Source organism: Peromyscus californicus, unplaced genomic scaffold, assembly GCF_007827085.1.
Source record: "Peromyscus californicus insignis strain IS unplaced genomic scaffold, ASM782708v3 Scaffold_3__1_contigs__length_106647218, whole genome shotgun sequence".
NCBI lineage: Eukaryota > Metazoa > Chordata > Mammalia > Rodentia > Cricetidae > Peromyscus > Peromyscus californicus.
The window spans coordinates 88496679-88524037 of NW_026294551.1; the positions used below are offsets into that span (position 1 = coordinate 88496679).

Consider the following 27359-nt stretch of genomic DNA (forward strand, 5'->3'; position numbering starts at 1 on the left):
GTGTGTGTGTGTGTGTGTGTGTGTGTGTGTGTGTGGGTGTGTGTGTGTGTGTGAGAAGGGTGTATATGTGGGGCCAGAGGACAACTTGTAGGAGTCAGCTCCCTCCCTACCATGTGAGTCTCCGGGATGGAACCCAGGCTGTCAGGGTTAGAAGCTAGCTCTTGTATCTGCTGAGACCCATCTCACCTGCCGTTCCCCACACTCCCTGAGACAAGATCTTTTTGTTTGTTTGGTTGGTTTGGTTTTGTGTTTTTGAGACAGGGTTTCTCTGTGTAGCTCTGGCTGTGCTGGGACTCACTCTGTAGACCAGGCTGGCCTCGAACTCACAGAGATTCACCTGCCTCTGCCTCCCCAGTGCTGGGATTAAAGGCGGGTGCTACCTTGCCTGGCTCTGAGACAGGATCTTGCTATTTGTAACCTTGACTGGCCTGAAACTCACTGTGTAGGCCAGGATGGCCTCAGACTTGTGCCTCAGTAGCCACCCTGGCACCTGATACAGAGTTTACTTCTCACTAAGTTTCACTGAGTAGCATTTGCCTGGAGGCTCAGAAACTTGATCTCGCTCAATGGACTCTGGAGGTGGAGGGAGGGGTGGGAAGGGAAACCCACCTCGCCTTCCTTTATAGGACGGCACTGGCTCCCAGAGAAGGTACCCTGGTGATATTCCTGTTGTAACCACCCTCTGACACCTACGAAGTACTTTTGTCTCAACAGCCCTTACTGATGATGATACAGTAGCTTTCCCCTGCAAGGAAGGCCCTGGCAGTCATCCTCAGAAAATGGGGTAGCAGGTATGTGGAGACACCCTCATCATTCTTAGTGGGTGCCATGCCTTCTTCTACATGCCCAACTGAGTTCTTTTCCTCATACCCCAGGAAACCCCAGGTGTGGTGTCCTCTGCAGAGGCATCTGGAGGTGAGGGGAATTGGTGCCTGCAAGGCAGTGCCCAGGGGGGCACACACTTAGAAGAGGGTTCTAAGTCTGACAGCTGGAGTTGCTGTTCCACACCCGCCTTTTCTCACAAATGGTTCAGGCCCTGTCTTTATCTACAAGGAAGGAGATGAGTTTTCATGAACGGCCACTGATGTTGGGGTGACTTGTTGTTGTTTTTTGTTTTATTTTTCTGTTACAGTGCTGGGGGCTGAAACCAGAATCTTGTGCACATGGACAAGCACTCTGCTGTGGACTTCTGTGCCCAGTCTGACATCGTTGTTTTTTAAATAGCAAAATGCTCTCTAAAAGATGAGACAATTAAATGTAAAAGACAAGAAAATTAAATGGAGAAAGTCATAATTGAATCCCACGGCAGTCTATACAGAGATGTTTCAGCCAAGCCTGGTCATTCTCAAGGCTGAGCCAGTGTGTCCCAATGCCCTTTACAGGTGCTATTATGAATATACAACTGGCTGGTCCCTCGTGAAATCTTGGGGTAAATAAACCTTTTAGGATTCTATTAGTGTCAGAGCCCTTTCTGGAATGTTCTTGGTAACCTCATTTTCAGAAAATAATGACCAATAATAACTCCTGGGACATTTCCTAGGGACACTCACTGTTTCACACTCACTGAGATTGTCCCTGCACCCCAGATTAGGAATGGGGAAGATGATGGTTTCTCTAAGGCCACACCCATCAGAAGACACAAACTGGGAACCAAGCACTGAGAATGTCAGCCCTGGACCTTCCCCCCTCTCACCTCCGAGCCTGATCCTATGAGAAGAGGACAGGACAAGTGTGACCCTGGGCCCTGAAGACAAACAAGTCACTACAGTGGCACTGGCTTTCTGAGGTAGAGCTGTCAAAACAGAATGGTCCAAGCGCCTTGCCCCTTCCCAGCTCATCTCAATCCCAGGGACATCCTGCTCTGTCCCCAACTCGCAGTCTAACTTCCCATTTGCTCAAGGCTCATCCTGAACGTCTATCATGGCATCCTCCATTGCTAGTCAGGGGTATCCCAACATGCTGCTGGTATGGTATGCCACAGCTCCATCACCAGCAACTGAAATTGTTCCTGCTCTTCAACTTCACCCTGAGGATGCTGGGAACCAGCCAACATCACACGTGACTAAGCAAATCTGATCATATGGACAATAGAAATTCCTTCTCCCTGGATCACCCAGAACTCAAGAGAACTTTTCAGGTCTTGAAAAAGTACTGTGCTTAACCTAGGAGCTGGCTTATCAATAATCCATGTTCCCTTCGATCACAGGCTGGGATATATTTGGGGACATTGGGAAAACCTTGTCTGTGCCTCTAATCAGCTATAGTTTAAGTGTCCTGAGGACTCAGGTCATTTTACTCGGAGACAATGATGCCCCAGTACTAGTCCCTTGTCCCAACTCTCCTCTTGCAACACCAGCCCTGAGCAACCACATCCTTCACCTAACGGCATCCCTGAACCCAGAACTTGGACAGGACCTCTCATTGGCTGGGTTGTGGCTCCTGAGCTAACAGCTACTTGACCCAACTCCTGTGGTCCCTAGTTCTCTCTGATCCTATCGCTGGATGTGCCATTCATGGTGGCCTGGTCCTGCCTCTATCAGGGTGGCCAGGTATCCTGTCTCCAGGTCTTGTTGCCTCACAGCAACAGCAGGACCACCAACGGGGGCCTCAGGTGATCTCACCCAGATAGGGCACCCTGGGCTTGCAATGGCCACAGGAAGCAGGAAATGGTTTCCCTTGAGTGAACCCTTAGGTCACTCCCTAGGTTTTGCTAGGTTTCTTGGGAGCTGTAAGGGTCCCAAGTCTGAACTCACCTCCTGTCTGTACTCCCATGCAACTGCCCAGATGGGCATCCCTTGTCTCAGAGGACCTGCTCTTCCCTTGTTTGCCGTTTCCCAGTCCGGTTTTGTTTTGTCTTTTGAGACAGGGTCTCACTCTGTAGCCTTGGCTAGCCTTGAGCTTACTATTTAGACCAGACTGGCCTTAAACTCACAGAGATCCACATGCTCCTGCTTTCTGCTGGGATTAAAGGTGTGTGCCACCACACCTGGCCAGCTGTTCCCAGTCTTGATGGTCCATGCAGGTTTTGAGGCTACTCCACAGCTAGGCTTCCTTTCAGGTTGAGATTCCCACATCACAGCCCACCCCCCTTGCTTCTTTGCCCCAGTGTGAGGGTCCCAGAGCCAAACATTCCACGCCCTGATGCTAGGCTTACACTGCTCTCCCAAGTACCCTGTGTTGCATTTTAAAAAACAACAGGAAGGAGTCACACCATACAACAGGGCCCATGTAGGAGGTGGGGGAGAAGGAGCAGAGAAGGGGAGCAGAGACCGGTTCCTGGGGATGAGAGCAAAGGAAGAGAAAGAGACAGGAGGTGCACAAGACCCGCTTTTTATAAGGAAATGTAGCAAATGCGCACAGGGGGTGCTCTTAGTGGCTGCAGCTGAGGTCTATCCTGTCAGGACCCTAAGGGCAGGCCAGTACAGATGCCTAAATGCTAACATCCTTACCATCCTGGGGACCCTGGGCTCACACTGTCCCCATGCACAGACGCTCTGTACACTTAGTTTAAGCACTCAGGACTTGCTCTCACTGTGCGAGGACACAGCCCGATATGCATCTCCCTTGCTTCCTCCATACTCCCCAGATGCAGACAGCCCTGAGCGATTGGATATGCTGTTTCAGGAGCACTGTCCCAAACTCTAAAGCCCACTCTGGTCTTAGAGCTTGGAGACATCAAGTCCTGAGCAGGGACTTGTCATTGTTTTCCGGGTCATCTCGGGAAAAGAGCAGGGACATGTTTCCAATGACTGGTGGGGCCCTTTCTGGAAGAGGATATCATGGTGGCTGAAAAAGAGGAGGCTGGCCTGGTTCTTAGGGGGCTGGCTGGTGTGCCCACACAAAGGAGCCTCATCCTTCTGTGTAGTGCAGGTGAAGGGGCTGATGCTTGGCAAACCTAGGAATCTGACCGTCAGTATGGGGGCTAGGCCCCTTAGCTTCTCATATGGGGCCTTGAACTTTCCCCAAAGTCCCAAAGCTGACACTGTAGGTAAAACAACTGTCAGAGGACCAGGTGGAGGCGCACGCCTTTGATCCCAGCACTCGGGAGGCAGAGGCAGGGGTATCTCCGAGTTCGAGGCCAGCCTGGTCTACAGAGCAAGTCCCAGGATAGCCAGAGCTACACAGAGAAAGCCTGTCTTACTCCCCCCCCCCCGCCCCACCAAAAGAAAAGAACTGCCAGAGGCTGGGAGTAGGTAGAGTACTTGCCTAAAATGCTTGAGGCCCCAGCAACGCATAAAAACAGGCATGGTGGTGCACACCTGTAATCCCAGTACTTGGGCGGTCGAGAGGTAGAGGCAGAAGAATCAGAAGTTCAAGGTTATCCTAGGCTACATACTGAGCTTGACACCATCTTGGACTACAGAGAAGCCACCCACATTTTCCTCACACACAGAATTACTGACCACAAATTGGGAGAACTTTCCGCCAGAGCCCATGGTGGCTCCAGGGCACACCTGATACTAAGATTTGTGGAGGAAACACAAGACCGAGTTACTGGGGGCGGGATATGAGTATGGGAGTTGCTGGCAAGCTTCAGGATCCTTGGGCTTCATACTCCCACGGCTGCTGCAAAGAACGGGTCCTGGGTTCAACGCCACAAGCTCTGCCTACAGGTGTCTACAGTGGCAAGGTTCTCAGCCACTCAGGGCAGTTTTTGAGACGTGTACTTGGGGCCTGTGTTCTAGACATGGTAGGCCCAGGAGGAGTCCTGGGCAGAAGCTTTCCTGAGCTGTCAATAGCATGGCTACATGCGCCTGGCATGGGGGAGCTGGTTAACCCGGGTCCGAGTGTCACCTACAGAGCTGCAGAGGGTTATCTTCCCTGGACCCTCATGGTGGAGGTTGTGCTGTGGGCTGAACCGAGACTAGCACCAGTCTAGGCTGCAGCCCCCCCCCCTCCAAACTTCCCCACGACGCTGCTTTGAGCAGACAGCGACACCCCTGTGACTGTTACTCTGGTGCCTGGAAGGACATGGTCCCCAACAGTCCCTGCCTGAGGTTAAATGCCACTTCCTTCCAGGCCCTCCTTGAAGCAGAGGTCTGGCCAATCCTCCTGCCCACTTCCTGGGGCTCGAGGATAAAGGGGCCAAGAAGCCTTGGCCAGAGGGAGCAAGAGGCCTGACATGGTAAGGGCAGCATCCTCTTCCCTCCCGGATGCCCTCCAGGGGCTCCAAGTCCCAGTCTTCTCCATCCCGGGCAAGCCTGGCTTCCTCCACGCCCTTCCATGCTCCCATCTTCTCCCAGATCCATGCAAGGGCTCCAGCCCCCTCCATCCTGATGGCAGTCAGTCCAGCCCCCTCCATATACTCTCTCTGTGTCTCCCCAGATGCTGGGCCCGCTGTGTCTGACCCTCTTCTTGGTTGGGTGCACCACTGCTGGAACCCCAGGTGAGTCCTCACCCCGCGTCACCCTTTCCTTCTACACTGGTCCCGTAAAGCCCTGTCCCCGGGACCCTTGGGACACACGTGTGAGCCGCTCTCCTGCAGGGGGGGTGGCAGGCTGAGCACCGCCCCTCCCCCACCCTCTGCGTGTTGCTTGCAGCGCCCCTGTCTGAGGATGTGCTGGTGGGCATCGTGGGGGGCCACAGCGCCCCCCAGGGGAAGTGGCCGTGGCAGGTCAGCCTGAGGATCTACAGCTACTACTGGGCCTCCTGGGTGCACATCTGTGGGGGCTCCATCATTCACCCACAGTGGGTGCTGACCGCTGCCCACTGCATCCACCAGTGAGTGCCTTTGTCCTCCAGCGCTGGGTAGGATGAGGGGTAAATCAGAAGGGCTGAGCCAACGTGGGGGTTCAGTTGATTCTGTCCGGGAGGACCTCCCCACAGTACCTAGAGTATGTATTCACAGCTTCTTTCTGACCTCAGGAGAGATGCTGACCCTGCATCCTTTCGGATCCACGCTGGGGATGTGTACCTCTACGGGGGTAAGGAGCTGCTGAGAGTGAGCCAGGTCATCATCCACCAGGACTATGTGCATGGTGTCCTGGGCTCAGACGTGGCTCTGCTCAGGCTGGAGAAATCCCTGGACTGCTCTGCTAACATCAAGCCTGTCATGCTGACCTCTGGGTCTCTTGAGCTCACCTCAAAGTACCCATGCTGGGTGACTGGCTGGGGCATGCACCACATGTATGGTATGTGTCAAGAAAAGATTTGGGCTGTGGGAACAAACTGGTCATCTGAGGATCCCTGGTGGGTGGCACTGACGTCCTAAGGAGCAGGATCCAGAAAGGGAAGAGAGATCTACTGATGAATACAGAGCATCTCAGACTGTTTCCCCCAGATACTTTAGATGTTTCATCAGAGCTCTGTACCTGACGCCAATAGCATGGCTAGGCCTAGAACCCAAGACTAAGAGGAAAAGGCCCTCCTCCCTCCTATCCGCCCATTCTCCCTCCTCCTCCTCCTCCTCCTCGTCTTCCTCTTCTTCTGGGAAATACTAGAACATCTGGTTCAACTCTCTTTGGTTCTTGAAGTACAGGCAGATAGATTTTTGTTACATTATTTATGTATTTGGGGGGGCATGTGTGTCATGGCATTCATGTGGAGGTCAGGAGACAACTTGCAGGAATGTTCTTTCCTTCTGTAAGTCCCTGGGATTGAACTCAGGTCTTCAGAATTGGCAGCAAGTGCAAGTACTTCTACCTACAGAGCCATCTTGCCAGCCCCTATAAGCAGACAGAATCCATCTTTAGCCTCCTAGATGCCAGAGTTGGACATGGACCTTGCAGATTGGTGTCTCCTACACACACTGTTCTAAGCATGGATTCGGATAGGGATGGAGCTTTTCTCAGCCCCTAGGATGAGTGGCAGGGGAATGGACAGATGGGAGCTAGGCATCACCAGTCCCGCTTCCTCTCTCCACAGCATCTCTGCCCCCTCCCTACCGCCTGCAGCAGGTTCGGGTGAAGATAGTGGACAATGCCCTCTGTGAGCAGCTGTACCACAATGCCACCAGGCACCACTACCAGGGCCACAAGTTCATCCAAGACGACATGCTGTGTGCTGGCAGCGAAGGCCGTGGGGCCTGCTATGTGAGTCCCATCGACCTCCTCCTTCCTGTCCCCGTTCCCACTTCAAGGACAATACCGAATGATGTTTCTTCCTCTTCTAGGGTGACTCAGGTGGTCCCCTGGTCTGCAGGGTGGCAGGCTCCTGGAACTTGGTGGGAGTGGTGAGCTGGGGCTATGGCTGTGCCCTGAGGGACATCCCTGGGGTCTACGCACGTGTGCAGTCCTTCCTGCCCTGGATCACTCGGCAGATGCAGAGGTTCTCCTGAGCCCAGCTGCTGGCCTCATGCTGGTCAGCAGATGAGTCAGCTAACCTCTCCCAGCACCCACTGCTTCAGCCTTCGCACGCGCGCGCGCACGCGGTCTTCTGAACCTGTCCAGTCCTCTGGCCTTCTGGGTGTCTGGACATCCCTGACCCAGGGAAGAAAGCAGGGAGGGTGGCCAGCAGGGGTGGCTGCTCTCAGCCCGATGGCAGGGGAGAAGAGTGGGGATTTGCTGTGCATGCCTGCAGAACTTTGGCTGGTCTTAATAAAGGTCTTGTGCCCATTCAAGTTCAGCATTTTGTGTAAGTTTACATCTCCTTTTCTCTGGAAATGATGCCTACAGGTGTTGTTTACCATATGTTAGCAGACTTATCCGCCCATGCTGCTAAACCTGTCTGTGCTCTGTGTCCTTGTCCTGGACCGGAATCTAGAGAGTCACCACTGGGCCTCAATATCTTGGCATCCCAAATGTACCTGGAGTCAACATGTGGCTGCACTGTACACAAAGAGTTGGGGGCCAGGGGACATCTTCAGCATGACAAAGGACTTTAGCCAGTACCAGTGGCACAATGTGCTTGAGTGATTCACAGAAAGTCTTCATTCTTCATCACCATGTTCATTCTATGCTAGGGACATTGTAGACTTGGATACTCAGACGGTATCGATAAGGTCACCTGAGGAAGACGGGGCTGGAAAATAAATGCCTGCCTCAGCACCCCTCAGTCAGAGCCCTAGCCCCAGCAAGAAGATGTCCGAGCAGCCTGATGAGAGGTCAGCAGGCCAGGATGGGGCCAGCAGCAACTAGTATCATCTAGGGCAGATTCTGAGTTTCCCAAGGAGGATGCCCACAGGCATGGGGCAGTGAACTGAGCGTCAGCTCCATAGTATGTAGGGGACAGGAGGGACAGGGTGGTGGCCTGGATGGGACTAAACCCAAACCAAGAGAGAGTAATAAAAGCTGCAGGGGCCTGAGAAGAGCTCCAGTCAGGGTTCACTTGAGGGATGAGAAGGACACAGGATTGCAAGGGGTGGTCCTGTCCCCGCCGCATACGCCTTTCGGTATCTTACTGAGCAGGGCGGTGGGGGTGGGCTGTACTCAAAGGTGACTGGGAATCAGCCAGTCTTGTGGCCAGCTGCAGGCCCCTAATATTGCCAACAACCACCTCCAAGGCCCTGATATCGCCAAACAACAGCCACCTGCCTGTGTCCACCCCTGCACCAGCTCCCGGTTCTCTAGCAGAGGCCCACCCCAGGGTCATTGTACCTTCTCTGTCCCACACTTCAGGACCTCCACGACTGGGACTGAGGGAGGCCACTGGGGAGGGTGAACCCTGACACCCCTGCACATCTATCTCTGCCAGGAGTGGCCTGGAGATGGCTTTAAGGGGAAGAGCAGTAAAAGGAAAGGTGTTGGGTATTTGCTGAAAGCAAAGACCTGGACAAGCTTCCAGTGGGCTGCAGAGCAAATCTTTGGAAAGCGCTCTTTGCTGTTCATTTAGGGGGCCTGCAGGTAGCGCTGCAGGCCGTGAGGAGGACACTGTGGCTTGGGATGCCTACCGGCGAGGTGTGCAAGGGGCCTGGTCATAGGCAGAAGGTCAGCACCTCCTGGTGCGGGACTGTTTGGGTTCAGCAGGTAGAAAGCAGCCCTTTCCCACTCCTTTCAGGGTCATTTTGTTTCTATTTCTTTTGGACAAGGGAGATCTATGTGGCCCAGGCTGGCCTCAAATTCCCATGCCAAAGTTCTTGCAGGAGGGTGTCCACTCTTTTCACTGGCTTTTATTTGCTATTTTACGGGTCGCTGGCAGAATGAAGGTGGATTGCCCAGCATGTACTCAGACTGCACTGGGTCTGGGATGGGGCAGAGAGGGCAGCGGTGGGAAGCGGGGTTTGGGGACCTGGGACCTTTCTACATGAAAACAGGGTGTGCCAGGTGACATGCATACCCAGCCAGACTCCCGGCACCCCTCCCACCGCCTACAGTCCTACGGGACCACACAGGCTAGGAGTTTAGTAACGCAGATGTACCTGTGAAGCACTCAGGACCCCGAGAGAAGTGGATCATATCAATCTCTTGCACTCGGCCTGATGCACACTCTGCAGCTCCTGATTGGCAGAAGGCCAGATTATGGGCAGGAGGCCAGATTGTTTCCTGGGGAGTAACCACCTTCCTCAGCCTGTGGAGGCCCCTAGGCCTGTCCAGCAGGATTCAGTCCACTGGTCCACTCTGGGGTCTTGCATGTATTGGGCAAACACTCTACCACTAGGCTACATCTCCAGTCCTTTTTGACATTCTGAGACAGGCTTGTTAAGTTGGCCACGCCACCTTTGAACTCACATGGCCATCCTCCTGCCTCAGGCTCCCAGGTGGCTGAGATGACAGGCCTGTGCCTCCAGGCCCAGGTCTCTTCTGCTTACTGCTTCTGAGCACATGCACGTGACCCAAGTGTCTTGGCTCTTCCCTGTGACTGATACAGTCCGCTGAAGGAATCCACAGGACTTACTCGACTGGGTACAGGTTGGTGGACATTTGGGCTGTTACCAATTAGGGATCTTAGGAGTAACACTGCTTTTAACAGTTTGTGTTTTGTGTGAACACATGTTTTCTCTTGGAGGAACACCAACTGCAATTGTGGACTCACACAGAATGTTTAATGGATCCAAGGCTCCCAAATCCAGGACCATGATTACCACCTGTTGGCTGTGGCCAGGGTTGGAGTTCTCCTCAGTTCTTGGTATCCACCACCTCCTTGGCTTCAGGAATTCTAGGGGTTGTTCAGAGTCTCTTCGCAGGTTTTATTTGTGACAGGGTTTCTTTCTGTAGACCAAGATGGCTTCAAACTTGCGGTGATCTGTCTGCCTCAGTCTCCAAGGTGCTAGGCTTACAAACATTAAGTCACCATGGCTAGCTCTGTGTCCTTTCTTTCTTTGGAGATAGAGCCTCATGAAGCCCAGGTTGGCCTTGAACCCCTGAACCTCCTGCCTTCATCTTCTGAGAGCTGGGATTATAGATTTGCGCCACTATTCCAGATTTCTTAGTTTCATTTTTACTGTTGCTTTGATAAAAACACCTCAACAGAAGTAACTTGAGGGTGGAAGTGTTTGTTCTGGTTCCGAGCTCAAGGTATACTCGGTCACTGTGGGGAAGGCATGGAGGCAGGGGCATGAAGCAAGTAATCACGTGATAGTCACAGTTCAGGAGCAGAGCAACGACTGTATGCTGCTCAGCTCTTTTTATACAGTTCAGGAGCCCGGTCAGAGAACGTGCCTCCTACAGTCCATAGGTCTTCCCACCTAAACCAATGTAACAAGATAATCCCTCCTGGAACGCCCAGAGGCCCTTCTCTCAGCTGATTCTGTTAAATTGAAAATCAACACTACCGCATTCAGTTTATTCTGGCCTGGGGAGTCCGACCCAGCGCCTCCTGCGTGTTAGACAGGCACTCTACTAACTGTGCCACACCCCCAGCTCTGCTCTCCCCGTTCCTAATTAGCATTTTTGTCGGGGCTAACAGTGTACATTTCACCACATGTCCATATTTCCTATTTGCATATCCTTTTTGGTGAATGTGCAAATGTTTTTTATTTTGTTTTTTAATTGCTTCCTCAGTTCTACATAATATATGTCTCGAATCAAAGTCTTCTAAACATTTAAACGTTCTATGGAGAACTGATTTCGTTGCATAGAGTGGGGGGATAGAGGTAAATAGAAGAAGGGATCTGAAAGTTCTGAAGGGTCTAGTCATTTCTCAGTTTGGGCCAGAGAGTCGTGGAGTCTGTCTGTTGTGGGGACAAGACCACCTGGCCAGCCCTGGACCTTGTATCTGCTGTAAGCTGGGAGGAAGGGCAGGTGAGGTCCACTGACAGCTCCCCCCAATCCTGCTGCATATGGAGGGGAAGAGCTCTTACCTTCCTCCATTTGTCTTTGTATGGAGTCTGCAGCCCAGAGTGCCAGGGACTAGCTCAGAGGCAGAGCACAGTGAGATAGGCTGGACGGAGTGGTCCCCACTGAAACCTGAGTTTCTTTTCCCCAGTGTGGGAAGGGGGCAATGCCCCCTCCAGGCAGCCTTCCTGGTTCCTGCAAGACACACTCACCCACATCTGGGAGTCCAGCTTCAGGGGCTCCTCAGAAAGTTCTAAAAACACCTTCCTCAGTGTCCGTGTTCCCACATCCAGCCCTGGGTCTTCCTACTCCACCTCAGGTCAGAGGGGTCAACTCTCTAGCTGCCTGAGCAGGACTTCCTGTCTGACTGGGGCCTAACGACCAAGGATGTGGCCAGAATTCGGAGTATAGGACTTTCCTCAGTTCCAAATCTCAGGTCAGAGCTGGAGGGTTCCACTGATACCCTCTAGATCAGAGATCCCCTCTAGGTGTGGGGGACCTGAGGCTGGGGAGAATTGTTCAGCCCTCCTCCTGTACATGACATCATAGGGCAGGATGTGGCTGTTTCGGGCCTGCCTGACCCACAGCCAAGGCTCAGGATTGCACAGTAGGTGCTGGAGGGCTGACTCAGCAGTTGAGAGTGTGTACTGCTTTTGTAGACAACCCAAGCAAGTATGGGTGGTTTACGACGGCTGTAATTCCAGCTCCAGGGCATCTAATGCTCTCTTCTGGCCTCTGTGAGCATCTGCACTCATGAGCGCACGTAAGGCTCTCCCCACATCATTAAAAATGAAATACATCTTAAAAAAAAAAGAACGCACACTAAATGTTTGATCTAGGGATGCATGAGCCCACTCTGGAAGACAGTCAGAGCACTGGCTCCCTCAGGTGCAGATCTAAGGAGGGGCTATTTGGGGAGGTAGGAGCTGTCAGCTCATCCCAGTACAGATGTGACCCCACAGGCCATCCCATCTGGTCCAGGAACCTGATGTCACCCAGTTTTAGGGACGTATCCTTCATGTAACGTATCCCCCCAAATCCTGAACCCTAGAGCCATCGCAGGTCCCCTTTAGGATCCTCCCCTGTCCCACTTCCATTAGCCTCTAATATTAGGGACCTGGTCTCTTCTTCACTTTCTCACTTAGTTTCTCATCAAGTTCTTGACACTCTGGATTCCAGGTCTGCTGTGGAGGAAGAAATTCCATCTGTGCATCCGTGCATTCCCTCAACAACCAGTGACAAGTGTGGCCTTTGTCCTCACCGGATGGAAGGACAGAGGGAGGTCACAACCTGGCTTTGGCTACCCCATCCCAACTACTGGGGTCTCCCAGGGTCATGGACTAAATAAGTTTGCTGTGGACCACAGTGGTAACTTGCTCTTAGGGCCCTGGTCTTTCTGTCTCCGGGATTCTGTACAAGACTGAGGCTGGAGCTGTCCCCTCCTCCAGGCTGCTCACTGGCCTTGGCTGCCCTTTGATCCCAACCAGGAGGGTTGAACATGTGTCTGTAAATGATTGCTGGGCTGAGATGTATCTCTCTGACACACACAGAGATGAAAGCCCAGCGTAGTGCCTGCCCTGTGCCCCTAACCCAGCCTGTCTGTGGACCTCATACTTGGAGCTCCAGGTTTTTAGGGCCTAATCTTTGTCCTCTCTGAGCCCATCACACACACTATATGGCAGAATTCTCAGAAAGTTGTCCCCCCCACCCGACATGGACAGTGACAATCCATGAAGAAGAGGATATGAGCGAAGGCATCCTCTTCACATGATTGGGAGTTGCCGGGTGTTAAGGATGTGCACACAGAGCTGTCAGAGTAGGCAGGCTGGCTGTGTAGAGTCAACCCAGGTCCTCCTCAGGAACCTAAGTCACTGTTCTATTGCTGTGAAGAGACATCCTGACCAAGGCACTCATAAAATAAAGCATTTAATTGGGGGCTTGCTTACAGGGTTTTTTGGTTTGTTTGTTTGTTTGTTTGTTTTTTCAAGACAGGGTTCTCTGTGTAGCCCTGGCCATCTTGGAACTCACTCTGTAGCCCAGGCTGGCCTTGAAGTCAGAGATTCGCCTGCCTCTGCCTCCTGAGTGCTGAGATTAAAGGTGTGCACCACCACTGCCCAGCTTGATTACAGGTTTAGAGGGTTAGTCCATGATCACTATGGCACAAAGAAGACCATGGTGATGAGCAGTAGTTGAGAGCTTTACATCCTGATCTACAGGCAACAGGGAGAGAGAGGGAGAGAGAGAGAGAAAGAGAGAGAGAGAGAGAGAGAGAGAGAGAGAGAGAGAGAGAGAGAGAGAGAGAGAGAGAGAGACTGGACCTGGTGTAGCTTTTGAAACCTGAAAGCCCACTCCCAGTAACACACCTCCTCCAACAAGACCACACCTCCTAATCCTTCCCAAACAGTTCCACTTCCTATGACTAAGCATTCAAATAAATGAGCCTGTTTGAGGCCATTCTCATCCAAACCAGCACACACAGGAGGAGACTCTTCCTGTATGGTGAACAGCAGACTCCTGGAAGCCTCTAACTCTACCCTTTGACTGGCTGTGAGGTCGTTTGTTAGTTGGGGACAGATGTTGGCTCCATAGAAGTAGTTCCAGAGAGCCAGAGAGATGGGGGGGGGGGAGAGAATACTGCCACAAAAACTGAAATCTTCTGTCTCTAATTGCAGCCCCCTCCCATGTTAAGAGCACAGGAGAGGAAGGAACCTCAGTGTACAGAAACAGCAAGGGAAGCTGTGCTGTTGAACTGGTTTAAAAATTGAGCTACTTTTTGAAGAGGCCAATGATGTGTTCATCCTATCTTGGCAAATACCACTGCATATGCTGTAGTATGTATGTGCCTCATTATGCAGGCACAATTCATGTTGTCTTGTTATGCCCAGATCTTGGGGAACCCCCAAAGACTACCACAGAGACCGAATCCCATATGGAAAAGCAAAGAGCCTTTATTTCAAGCTCAAGCTTGGACTCTCTGTCTGTCCAATGCAGTAGTGAGAGCAGACAGCCCCGAGACTGGGTGGGTGTGGGAGCCCACAGAGGTTTCTCAGTGAGATCTGAGCTTGCTTTACCCAGCAGGGCTGCATAAGGGGATGGATTGACCATGTGCATGGTTATCAGGTGTTTGGAGGGGTCTGCACTTGGCTGTGTGGTATGCTTTGACCTAGCAAGGGGGAGGTCTTTTGCCCCACCCCTTGGCATTCCTATAAAAAGCCCTTTAGAGCCGAGCGGTGAATCCCAGCACTTGGGAGGTAGAGCCAGGCAGATCTCTGTGAGTTCGAGGCCTGCCTGGGCTACAGTCCTGTCTTGAAAAAACCAAAAAAAAAAAAAAAAAAGCCCTTTTGAAGAGACAGAAGGGGCAGGTGGATTTTGGTATTTTGATCCAGGTCCTCCCAAAGCTCTCCTGTCTTTCTGTCTGTCTCCTCTCCACTATCTTTCGGTCTACTAATACCTTATGCCTCTCTTCTCCTCATAGAAATCCTGTAAAAGGTGGGAGTGGGCCCCCCACAGGTGGGGTAGGGTTTTTTTTAAAATATTTTTTAAATTTAACTTTATTTTATGTGCATTGGTATTTAGCCACTGGTGTCAGGGCCCCTGGAACTGGACTTACAGACAGTTGTGAGCTGCCATGTGGGTGCTGGTAATTGAACCTAGGTCCTCTGGAAGAGCAACTGGTGCTCTTAACTGCTGAGCCATCTCTCCAGCCCCCCTTTTTTGGGGGGGTGTAGGGTTTTTTTTATCATGGTAGAGGTTGGGGTTGAGGGGATTTCCAGGGTTCAGGACCCTGATTGGCTGACATTTGTCTAGGGTTATCTTGGCAAAAGGGGAATAGGTGTGTGCTGGGCTCAGGGACATGTGTTGATCTTATCTAATGGTTAGAATGTTTGGAATGTCAGGTACTTCCCCTTAGATGTTGGCCCTTCCCTGGGTGGTGTCAGTTTATGGTTTTTTCCTGGATCCGGGTGCTGCCTGCCAATAAACCGAAACTCAGGCCTACTTTTTAGCTGGTTTTTATTAAGTTGGTCATGACAGCAGTGTGGCCAAGCTGTCCTGGGCCATACAGTCTCACATTTGAATCCAGGGCTGGCCAATCCAGAAACTACCTCTCCATCAACGGAGTGGCATTGTCATAGACTTCACTGGAGACCTGCCAGCAGGGGGCAGCCTCAGACTTGAGCAGCCCTAGGATCTCCAGCAATCCTGATGTTATTTATAAGGATGTAAGCCAGGAAGCCCCACAAATGTCTAATAAAGATGCTGGGTGTGATGGGCTGGAGAGATGGCTTAGTAGTTAAGAGCACTGACTGCTTTTCCAGAGGACCTGGGTTCAATTCCCAGCACCAACATAGTAGTTAACAACTGTCTGTAATTCCAAGATCTGACACCATCACATAGACATACATGCAGGCAAGGCACCAATGCACATAAAATAAAATTAAAAAAAAAGATTTTGGATGTGGTGCATACCTGTGATCCCAGCACTGCTGGATGTGGTGCACATCTGTGGTCCCTGCACTGCTGGATGTGGTGCGCATCTGTGGTCCCTGCACTGCTGGATGTGGTGCACATCTGTGGTCCCTGCACTGCTGAATGCGGTGCGCATCTGTGGTCCCCGCACTGCTGAATGTGGTGCGCATCTGTGGTCCCCGCACTGCTGGATGTGGTGCGCATCTATGGTCCCTGCACTGCTGGATGTGGTGTGCATCTGTGGTCCCTGCACTGCTGGATGTGGTGTGCATCTGTGGTCCCTGCACTGGGGAAGCTGAAGCAGGATGATCATGAGTTGGTTGTCAGCTTGGGCTACAGAGTAAGACTGGATCTTAAAAAAAAAATCTAATAAAGAAGCATTGGGAGACAGGGGACAACTGGTACATGTGTGACATCAAATGAGACAAGCATGAGGACATGGTCCTTTGGGTATGAAATTCAGGCAGTCAGGGTGTGTGTGTCCCACGTGACATTTCCTCAGTGTCAGTAAAGCCTCCATTGGACCACAGCAGGGCCAGGGGATGGCGCGGCTGGCAGAGTGTGTGTCTTGTAAGAGTGAGGACCTGAACTTGGCTTTCAAGAATCCACGTAAAAGCTGGGCACGGGGCACACCTGTGATCCTGTGGCTGGGAAATGGAGACCTTTGGGCACATGGATGAGCCAGTCTAGGCTAACTGAGCAAGCCCTGGGCAAGAGACCTTGTTTAAAAAAAAATGACACAATCCAGGCAGCGGTGGAGCACGCCTTTAATCCCGGCACTCAGGAGGCAGAGCCAGGCGGATCTCTGTGAGTTCGAGGCCAGCCTGGTCTACAGAACGAGTTCCAGGACAGGTGCCAAAACTACACAGAGAAACCCTGTCTCAAAAAAAAAAAAAACAAAACAAAAACAACAAAAAACCCCCACAAAAAAAAAAAGAAAGAAAGAAGGAAAGAAAGAAAAAAAGATACCCGAGGTTGACTTCTAACACGCGAAAGCACACACACACACACACAGAAATGGCGAGGGACAGTCAGTATCAACAACAGCAAGGACAAGCACTTGTCACTTTTCTGACATTTCCCCAAGGGGGCAGTTTTCTGTTGTCTAGACAAATGGAGATCCAGCACCCCAAGATCCCAGCCATGTCCCTTGCCAGCAGGTTCCAGACACAGTACACCTATGTGCGCAGTAACAGCAATCACCTGAGAACCTTGAGTAGGAATACAGCAAAATCCATGGCTGCTTTCACGCACTTTAATGAGCCATAGAGGGCGGCTGACTGCACACTGTAGGTGCCTGGGTGGCAGGGACAGGAGTGGTCAGGGATGGTGATGGGGAGCAGAAGGACAGGGGAGGTGGTAGGACAGGAAGGCAGGGATGCCACCTGGGCAGGAAGCAGTGTGTTGGGAACAGCAGGCATCTGGTTCTTCCCTGACCCTGGAAGTGATTCAGGAGTCCTTGGGGGACATAGTGGTGAGTCCAGGCCAAGTAATGTGTGACCTGAGTGTAGATGCCAGGTCTGTTGACTGTGCACAGCCATCAGTCCAGCTGATCACATCTACTTGCAGCTAGGTATCTTTTATCTGCAGACCAAAAGTCCTCTGGAGTCACCCTAGAGAGAACAGGGGTCAGTACTCTTTGTTAAGGCTTGGTAGAGGTGGCAGGATCATGCGGGGGACAGGGGATCACCTCTCAGGAGTCGTGTTTTTCATTCCCAGCCCACAGCATGTCATCATGGACAATATGAACATTGTCCCCTGTGTTGGGACCTTTGTGACACTTCAAATCACAAAGGTGGTCTCCACAATGGGAACTTGCACCTTCCTTAGGGAAATGGCAGTGGCAGTCTTACTGTGGGTGAAAGAAAGATCGTCATGGTGGGCAGGGTCCCAGGGGGCTGGGGTGGGCTCAGCTAACCCTGTTTTCTGGGAATAATTGTGCTGGTGAGTGTCTCCTTGAACCAGGCCTGCTGCACTAGGCTCTGCCAACCTGGTTTCTTCCTCCAGGCTGGACCTGGATTTCTGACCTTAATCAGAGAAGGAGGACAGTCCTGAGGGTCACCAGAGAGCCATCTGGTTGGTGGAGGGCAGGGTCAAAGGCCATCATCTGCCCTTGGCATGGCTGGGTAGGGTAGAAGAGTCCAGTGGAGCCCTGGCCCTGGACACCGTTCCCCCTGACCTCTGTGTGGGGAGATTAGATCCTGTCCCAAGGATCCCACCAGGATCCTGAGGTCCATAGCCAGGGCCTGCTCACAGCCCAGTCCCTAAAGCTCTGCTCTGACTTGTCAAAAAAAAAAGAAGAGGAGGAGGAGGAGGAAGAGGAGGAGGAGGAGGAGAGCAAGAAGAAGAGGAAGCAGCAGCAGCAGCAAGAGCACTTGGGAGAAGAGAAACTGGTGCTGGAGGCACCCAAGGGCCCTGTCCACCCCCACACCACATTTGTGGCCTGGGTGACAGCCCATGAAATGCTGGTCTTCGCACAGTTGAGGCCAGCTTCTTTCCTCGGGTGTGTGACATTGTTGATAAGCCCTGTCTCTCTCTTCCTCAACCAGATTCCTACAACACAAATTGACTGCAGCCTCTTCAGACATGGAGGGACTAAGACTTCAGGTACCAAATGGCTTGTCCTAGCTACCCCAGGGTATCCTGGCTTATGGGACTTGAAAGCTCTGTTCTGATACCTTCCCACTTCCTAGGTCTTTAGATTTCCACTCCCCAAGTCAACTTGTTGGAAGGAAACCCCCAGTGCTGGGGATGTGGCATGACCAGGCCCTCGCCTGTCTAGCCCTCAGCTGTCCCTGCCACATACCATCATTGGCGATGTCACCTAGCCTATCACCCAGCACAGTGTCCCTGAGGGGAGGTCTATGAGGCAGCGGGGAAGGAGCTAGGGAGACATAGCTGGAAATGTTCACAGGGTCCTTGAGTTCCAGCAGGGTGATGTCTGCCAGATCCTGAACAGTATGGAGCTCAGGGTGTGTGATGAACTGGCCCACACAGAGCAGGTGGTCATGGTAAAAGAAGTACTACTTGAGATACTGTACTCTAACTTTGTTGGGGTCAGTGATAGTCCTTGAGAGAGGAGAAACCTATGTCACTGTGTAGCCTGAAAAAGAACCTCTATTTTTTTTTTTTTTTTTCGAGACAGGGTTTCTCTGTGTAGCTTTGCACCTTTCCTGGATCTTTCTCTGCAGACCAGGCTGGCCTCGAACTCACAGAGATCCGCCTGCCTCTGCCTCCCGAGTGCTGAGATCAAAGATGTGCGCTACCACTGCCCAGCCATTACAGTCTTAATCAGTGGGCCAAAGAAGAAATCACAGGTAAAGCTAGAAAGACAGAGAGATATGCGAAATGAAAACACAACACATCGAAACACGTGGGGTGCTGACAAACCATGTTGAGAGAAAAACAAAGCTCCACAAGTCCACACAGAGCACCAAGAGCTCAGACAGAGCCCCCGAGGCCAGAAGGTGAACTCTGCACTCCATGATGAAATTACAAAGCAGGGCGGGAAGTGAGGCTAGGGAGTGGAGTAGCACATTCCCACACATACGTCAGGACAGCAAGTTTGGGGTCTGGAAGGCATGTCTAATGTGACCATCTCTCAGACCACCATGAGATGACATTACACCAGAATCCATGATGACAAGCTACATCTTGTCTTCTAATGCCCAGTCCAGGTTGCCATAAGTCACTGGATTACTTTTGTCTCCCTACATCTGCTTTAAATACCTGACCAACAGCAGAGCTGTAATGGGGTTTCCAAATGCTCGTATTTTCTTCTTTGGTATTCCCTTGTCTTTATACTCTCCAAGACTGCTGGCCAGAGCCAGATGCTATTGTGAATGTACTGCATTTGTCCAAAGGCTCTTTGTGATTAGATGGCAGTTGTAGATCTGGGGGCAACCCCACAGAGGAGAAATACCCTGGCATCATCCCATCAGGGGCACCTGTTATCAATGGGACTCTGTTAGAGACATTTGTCAGCCTTGTCCATGGTGGAGGGCAGATGCATCTCTTCAGGGCTACTCTTCTGCTGCCATCCGTCTGGTTGGATGAAGATGAGGAGACAGGGTCCCCAGTGCTGGAGGAAAACTGTGTTGAGACAGGTAAGGACCTCCTCCTCCCATGGGTACCCACAGAATAAGCAATTTCTATGAGTCCTTGATCCCCATGACATCAGATTTCTGGTTCCCAGGTAGGGGTAGCCAGGGCTGGGGACAGCTGCACTCTTCTGACTGAGGCAGATTCCATGCTCCCTGAGGCACATCCTCCTAATGAGAGACTCTCCAAAAGAGGGAGGGCCCTGCTTGTCAAGTGTGTAGCTCAGGCGTGCGCACAGTGGCGGGGCTGACTCTTCTTCAATGGAGTACTGTCGCACATGGAACACAGCCTTATGAGTAGAGGCTGAGGGCCGTCAGGGGCTGGTGTGGAGGCCAACACTGCATCTTGTTCATCTGAGACATGATCCGACAACCCAGTCCCTGCATGGAACTCACCCTGTACCCTGGACTGACCCTGGGGATGGGTGCTATATATAGCTCTTGAGGTGTCTGCACTTTTGTCGCTTCTCAGGGGACAAAGTTAGGAGATACACATGTGTGTGCTCACACAATGCCCAGGCACATACATGTGCTGATGCAGTGCACACAGGCACACATACCGTCAAGTGAGCTCTTTCTCTGGGGAGATTTAAGCAAACTCCAATCCCCTCCTTGTAAGTGCACTAACGACGAACCAAAGTATAATTCCAAAGTCAGACTTGGGGAACCAGTGTGTTTCTTGGACTTGCGTACAGAAAGCAGATAAAGGATTACTTATGGGAGGGTATGTGACCCCAAAGCAGTTACGCCATCTAACATTTTCGCCTCAACATCCCCCCTCCCCCAGTTAACCTGCCATATTCTGTATACATTAGTACCTCCGCAACCCAGGGCCTATGTGTAGTTGGGGTACAACTGCATACAAATAAATGGCCAGAGAGACCAATGACCCTCTCTATCCCTTCTTCTATGGAGGAATCAACAGCCACGCCTGATCTTGGGAGGCTCTTGTAATCAGTTACAGCTGTTCTGATGAAGATGCTGGCGTCAGGCTGGCAGGACAGTGCTCTACAACACATTCCGTGTGTACAACATCACGCCTCATATCCATGTTTCTATAGCTACAATGGAAACTGCAAGCTCTTGGTCACAATTCTCCCCTAAAGGGTCCCCAGGTTTACTTCCTTCCCATCTTGGACTGCTGGTCTACATCACCCTCCTGGCCCTCCTCCAAGCAAAGAGGAGGGCAAAGGTCACAGTTCACGCACTGGGTAAGTTTAGAGCTCCAGCAGCCCTGGTTCTGCCTCCAGCCCAGAATCTGGGTAGTCCTGCCCTTTCTTTCCACGGGGGAAACTGAGGCTTAGAGTGCAATTACCTGCCATGGTCTCATGTAGAGGGTCTGCCCATCCTGGTTCACCCCGTTTATGCTTGCTCACCCTAGGGGGTTCTATTACAACCCCGTGAAGTCCCTACATAGCCTGGACTCAATGTCACCACATAAGAGTCAGGTGGCTTAGGGGAGCCCCAGTTAGCCTTGCACCTGGGCAGGAGGCCCAGTGGGGTGCTCCCCAGTCTCCTCCCTGGTCTGGTATGCCCTCTTCTGGAGACACTGAGAACTGTGGCATGAGGCACAAACTAGGCTTCGCAGATAACTCCAGATGGTTGTAACATAGGAAAGTCTCAGGGTTCTGCAAATGCAGGGATACCCAAATCGAGCAAGGCAATAACGCACAAAATCAGCCTACAATCCGACTTCACCAGCGATTGGAAAATAAACTCGGAAGCCAACACTATTTGCTAACACTGGCTGTAAGGATAATGCACTGTCTTGTTCTGTGGTTACTCTAACACATCTATTATTTTCAGTTACATTTGGAAAGTTCACATTTAAAGAGCTTTCTGCTTCTAGAACATCCTTGATGCAGATCTAGATCATGTTATCTATCATCCTCTTTTTGAGGCAGAACTTTCTCTTCAGATTCCAGGGTAGAGAGATACTAGCAACACATTCTCTCAGAATCTGCGAGGCTGAGAAATCGAGAAAGCCCTGCTTTTTTTTTTTTTTTCTGTTTGTTTGTTTGGTTGTTTTTTTGAGACAGGGTTTTTCTGTGTAGCCCTGACTGTCGTGGACTCATTTGTAGATCAGGTTGGCCTCAAACTCACAGAGATTCGCCTGCCTCTGCCTCCCAAGAGCTGGGATTAAAGGTGTGCGCCACCACTGCCTGGCTAAGCCTTGCTCTTTGATTTTTGTTTTGAACCAGGATCTTGCTATGTAATCCAGATCTCAACCATCCTCCTGGGATCACACCTGTGGGCCACCACACTCACCTCCTTACATGAGCTCCTAACTAGTTAATCTCTTGGGCTTGAACCAATCATAATTCCTTGGAGTACCCAGATCCACTGCCCCTGATTCAAAGGTGCCTGCAGGCCTAACCCCTCTTGGTCCTCTAGGTTTGGAGCCTCCTATGTGTCCCTAGGACACCCTCTCCCTTGACACCTCTGGATTCCTGCAGTTCTGTCTTGTCAGCAACCTGTTTGAGAGCGCTGGGGACATCTTGTTAGAAAGGGAGCCTGCCCTGTGCTGTCCAAGGAATATGTCCAAGTTGAATATAGCTCTGGGGTGTGCAGAGAATGGGGCAGAGCAATCTTCAGAGAAACCCAGGAGGTGGCAGTGGGGACCAAGCTGGTGATGGACTAGAGCTCAAGGTGAGGAGAGGGCTGTAAAACTCTGATCTGCAGGCCAGAGGAGCCAGGTGGCGGGGTGGATGGGCAGGCAGGATGGTGGTCATCCTGGTCCTGGAGGGGTACAGGGGTGACTAGGGTGGAATGTCTTCTGGGAGGAGGCTGTAGCCTCTTCTCAGGTTTTCCTTCTCTGCAAGTGTTGCCACTTACTGATGAAATGCTCAGCTTATCAGATGCCCGATAAACAGCCTTTCATATCAGGAGAGCTGGGCAGATAAGACCCAGGACACACTGCAGGATTTATCTGTAGAGCTGGGTCTGATGGGGGAGCAGGGCCCCCTGGGCGGGGACACTTGGTCCCGTTCCCTGACAAGGCTGATTCCTATTCTGACAAGGGGCCTCATGTGACCCTCTCCCTAAAACTGTCCAGGAAAGCTGAGCCTGAGCCTGAGGACTCAGGGGACTTAAGATGAATGGCACTGTTACCCTTGCTCCTTTTGGGGTGGCTCACAGACTGTCTCCTGTTCTGTATCCCTCTTGGGAAATGTGTTAGAGTGTGTCAACATGTCATTATAGGGTGACACTGAGCTAGGAGCTTTTTTGAGACCTCCTCTGAATCCCTGGGTAGGGGACAGGATCCTCATCTCAACAGTTGGAAGGAGTGTCATCTCAGTGATGGAGGGCACTCAGCTGACAGGGACCCTCAGTGTGCAGTGCTCTGCCCATGGTGGGACCCCCTGGAATCTCCAATACCACCCGCAGCCCTGGTGGACCCTGAGCAGAGACCAGCTGGATCTCAGAACTCTGCCTTGCAATAGCCTGAAACACCAAGACCCCATGTGGGATGTGGGTCACTGGTCTTCTGCGCTCAATCTTGTGACTTGTGGGACTCAGAAGGGCATCTGGGTGGTGGGGGCATTGTTACATGGGGGCCTTTGATCTAAATCATTTCCTTCATGTCTGGATTGGAGGGTGGTATGCCCCTCCTCTCATGAACTCTGGTCTGGGAAAATAAAAGGGCAGAGAGAGGACAGGAGGCAGAGTAGAGAGCAGCAGAGACAGCCAAGGTAAAGTCCTTTCCCAGAGCCCCTGGCATCTGCACATCACCCTGAAGCAGAGTAACCAAGCTTATGACCTTAGTGACCTGGAGCACCGGACCCCAGACTCCCTGGCTGAACCTACTCTCCGTTTCACAGGCCCTGGCTCCATTTGGACTGGATACTCTGCTAACCCCAGTCCAGCCCTGTCTCCCAGCTGGACTCAAGCTGAGTTCCTCACCTCTTCCAGATGCTGAAGCTGCTGCTGCTGCTGCTGTGCCTCCTGGCCAGCCTGTCGTGTGCCGCCCCTCGTGAGTTGTGCCTTGAGCCCTCTCCCTGTCTTTCTCTGTCTGACCTTCACAGGCCACAGGCTATGGGAGAATGTGGAGAATCCCAGGGGTAGTTGCTCCAGTACAGGGGGGAGCAAGCCAGGATGCTGAGGTTGATCCTTGTCCTTTTGCAGGCCCAGCTGAGCAGCGGGTGGGCATTGTGGGAGGACGTGAGGCTTCTGAGAGTAAGTGGCCCTGGCAAGTGAGCCTGAGACTTAAGTTCAGCTACTGGGTACATTTCTGCGGAGGCTCCCTCATCCACCCACAGTGGGTGCTCACTGCGGCACACTGTGTGGGACCGTGAGTTTCCCTGGGCCTGACACGGGTGCGGAGTGGGGATGGGGGGGGTCAAGATTTCTCCCACAGTCCCCAGTGTTCCTGAGGCTTCAATGTTCAGAGCCTCCCAAACAGGGCTGTATTCTTCCAGGCACATCCAAAGCCCAGAGCTCTTCCGGGTACAGCTTCGTGAGCAGCATCTATACTACGAGGACCAACTCCTGTCTGTGAACCGGATCATTGTGCACCCCAACTATTACTCGGCTGAGACTGGGGCAGACATTGCTCTGCTGGAGCTCAAGGACGCTGTGAATGTCTCCACCCATGTCCACCCCATATCCCTGCCTCCTGCCGCGGAGACCTTCCCCTCAGGGACATCATGCTGGGTGACAGGCTGGGGTAACATTAATAATGCTGGTATGTGTTGGGGATGACTGCCAGTTAGTTGGGCAGGGACTAGATCTCACCCAGCCCCAATATTGGAGGGTGGACAGGGGTTCCCAAGGCTGGCCAGTCACTGATGAGCTTCCCCCAAAGGCTGCACCTCTTTCACCCCAGAGGCCCTCCCGCCGCCCTATCCCCTGAAGCAAGTGAAGGTGCCCATTGTGGAAAACAGCCTCTGTGATCGGAAGTACCACACTGGCCTCTACACAGGGGACAACATTCGCATTGTCCGTGATGACATGCTGTGTGCTGGAAATACTGGGAGGGACTCCTGCCAGGTGGGTCCTGTGTCCTCCCCCGTACCCCACCCCATCCAGTCTCCATATGGAGTGCTAGCCCCTGTCTTCCCCAGGGTGACTCAGGGGGGCCGCTGGTCTGCAAAGTCAAGGGTGCCTGGCTGCAAGCAGGTGTGGTCAGCTGGGGTGAGGGCTGTGCAGAGCCCAACCATCCTGGCATCTACACCCGGGTGACGTACTACTTGGGATGGATCCACCGCTATGTCCCTGAGAACTCCTGAGCTGCTTCCAGGTCAGAGGAGAACCAGGCCCTATTGTCTTTAACTGGGTGCTTCCTGCCCAGGTGGAAGCCTCACCTTCCTGTCCTTCCGCCTCCCCTGTCCCTCTGAGCCCCTGGCCACCCCCATCCCCTCTGCTTCCCACCCCAGGTGGCTGCACAGGGTACTCACCCTCTTCTGCGGCTCATTAAAGTACATGAAAACAGCTGTGGGGGTTGCTCTCCTCATTGTGGGTGTCACTGGGGGCAAATGGAGTACCTTGGCCAGGCTGTGATGCCCTTGCTGTGGGGTCCTAGTCACAGGACTGGCATACCGTAGTGGGGTGGACCTCTAACCAGCCCCTGTCCCCAGGACTAACCTCTTTCCACACAAGCTCACTTTAAAAACATATTTTAAACACGTCAAACATACGCTTGTTTGCTGGGCTTAGTGGCGCACGCCTTTAGTCCCAGCACTTACGAGGCAGAGGCAGGTGGATCTCTGTGAGTTTGAGGTCAGTCTGGTCTACAAAGGGAGTTTCAGGACAGCCAAGGCTGTTACACAGAGAAACCCTGTCTCTTTTTTTGTTTTGTTTTTTCGAGACAGGGTTTCTCTGTGTAGCTTTGGTGTCTGTCCTGGATCTCGCTCTATAGACCAGGCTGGCCTCGAACTCACAGAGATCCGCCTGGCTCTGCCTCCCGAGTGCTGGGATTACAGGCGTGCGCCACCACCGCCCGGCCCCTCTCCTTCTACCTTTACGTGGACTCTGGGCATCCAACTCAGGTCCTCAGGCTTTGGCAGTCGGCACCTTTACCCACTGACCATCGTCTTGCCTGCCCACAGCTCATTTCTTTTATGTGAGAGGCATCATGTCCTTAAGACATGGAGAACAGCATGGACACCTTAAAAGACCCATGGAGAGGGAAGCCAGACTCACTGCAGCCGGGCCAGGGAACAAAGCATGGCCAGTGCACCTCCACCCCCCTGCAGGTATTATTGCTCGGCCATCTTCACCCTGCCGTGGCAAAAGACATCTCCTTTGCCTCATTGATGGCTCCGTGACTGCCCTGATAGGAACCCCTTGCCGTCCTGCTTTCTCATTACACTCTGCATAGAGTCCACATCATTACTGCCTCTGCTGCCTAGAATCCCACGTGGTGGGGCCTGGGGATGTAGCTCAGGTGGTGGTATTTGCCTAGCTTGCAGGGAACCTTGGCTTCGATCTCCACCACCAATATAAGCAGGTGTGCTAGTACACCCCTGCTATCCTGGCACTGGGGACGTGGAAGCAGACCGAGAGTTCAAGGTCATCCTTGTCTTCGAATTGAGTTTGAGGCCAGCCTGGGATATGTGAGACCCCATCCTAAAAGAATAAAGCTCAAAAATAATTTCGCCCAGTGTGGCACACGCCTTTAATCCCAGCACTCGAAGGCAGAGGCAGGCAGATCTCTGTGAGTTCGAGGCTAGCCTGGTCTACAGAGTGAGTTCCAGGACAGTGAGATACCAAAACTACACAGAGAAACCCTGTCTTGAAAAACCAAAAATGAATGAATAAATAAATAAATAAATAAATAAATAAATAAATAAATAAATAAATAAAAATTCATGCAGTGGCACATCTGGCTGCTATGGTGGACTTTACTTTGAGGGGCTCTCAGTTGAGGGTCTCGGGACTTGGGTGTTCATGGCTATTCCTACTCACACAAATGCCTGTTTCTGGAACATTCAGCTGAAGGGAGCTGTTGGCTTGTGAGTGGGCCACACTGGGGTAGCCATTCCCTATTTGTTGAAATGTCACTTATGTTTCATAATCATATGCCAGCAATGCTGCCCCTTTGTCCCGTCTTCATTCAGCATTCTGTATTGGAGGTAACATCTGGTGCAGGGTGACATCCACGATTTTATGATTACTGCTGAGGGCTGACCGTTCCCTTTCTTGGGTAGAGCCCTCATCCGAGATGGGGAAATGAAGTCAGTTGTCTCATCCGGTGCTTGGTGCCATCTTTTGGTGGTGGGGGTGCGGGGTGTTGCACTCTTAAAACTGCTGAGCCATCTCTCCGGCTTCTTAGTTTTAATTTTTAATGTCAAACATAACATGTATCCACCACAAAAATAAAAGGTAAAGCTGGAACTCGGTCCCTTGTTCCTCCATGCCACTCGTCTCACTCTCTCAGGGTCACTGTGGATCCTGGCAGGTGATGACACTCTGTCTGATAAGTGCATTTAGCCACCCTTCAGTGGAGGCCATGCAGGGTTGGAAATGGACCAGGATCCTAGTGAGAAGCATCTGGGGACAGGCAAGGGGCAAGGAGGAAGGGTGGGTGGGGGGCAGCAGCCTAGCCTCCTGAGGGGCCTTCTCCTTATCTGACCCTGGCAGAGCAGCTCCGCACAGCTCAGAGTCAGCTGACAGATAAAAGTGATTACTGGCTTCATCTCCC

At 52.1% G+C, this 27359-nt stretch overlaps 2 protein-coding genes and 1 pseudogene across 2 annotated transcripts; 2 read left to right on the forward strand and 1 right to left on the reverse strand.

The window, feature by feature from the left end:
* Window positions 1–5325: 5325 nt before the first annotated feature.
* On the forward strand, window positions 5326–7535 carry LOC128122856 (serine protease 29-like). The gene is made up of 5 exons (XM_052758629.1): window positions 5326–5386; window positions 5541–5721; window positions 5866–6131; window positions 6865–7031; window positions 7112–7535. The coding sequence occupies exons 1-5, from the start codon at window positions 5326–5328 to the stop codon at window positions 7274–7276; spliced, it is 840 nt and encodes a 279-aa protein (XP_052614589.1). The 3' UTR covers window positions 7277–7535.
* A 9281-nt stretch (window positions 7536–16816) lies between these two features.
* LOC128122628 (tryptase-like) lies at window positions 16817–21039 on the reverse strand (annotated as a pseudogene).
* A 2526-nt stretch (window positions 21040–23565) lies between these two features.
* On the forward strand, window positions 23566–25048 carry LOC128122694 (tryptase beta-2-like). Its single transcript, XM_052758361.1, has 5 exons — window positions 23566–23690; window positions 23843–24008; window positions 24136–24401; window positions 24543–24706; window positions 24781–25048. Exons 1-5 carry the CDS (start codon window positions 23630–23632, stop codon window positions 24943–24945), a joined length of 822 nt encoding a protein of 273 aa, XP_052614321.1. The 5' UTR covers window positions 23566–23629; the 3' UTR covers window positions 24946–25048.
* The last annotated feature ends 2311 nt before the right edge of the window (window positions 25049–27359 follow it).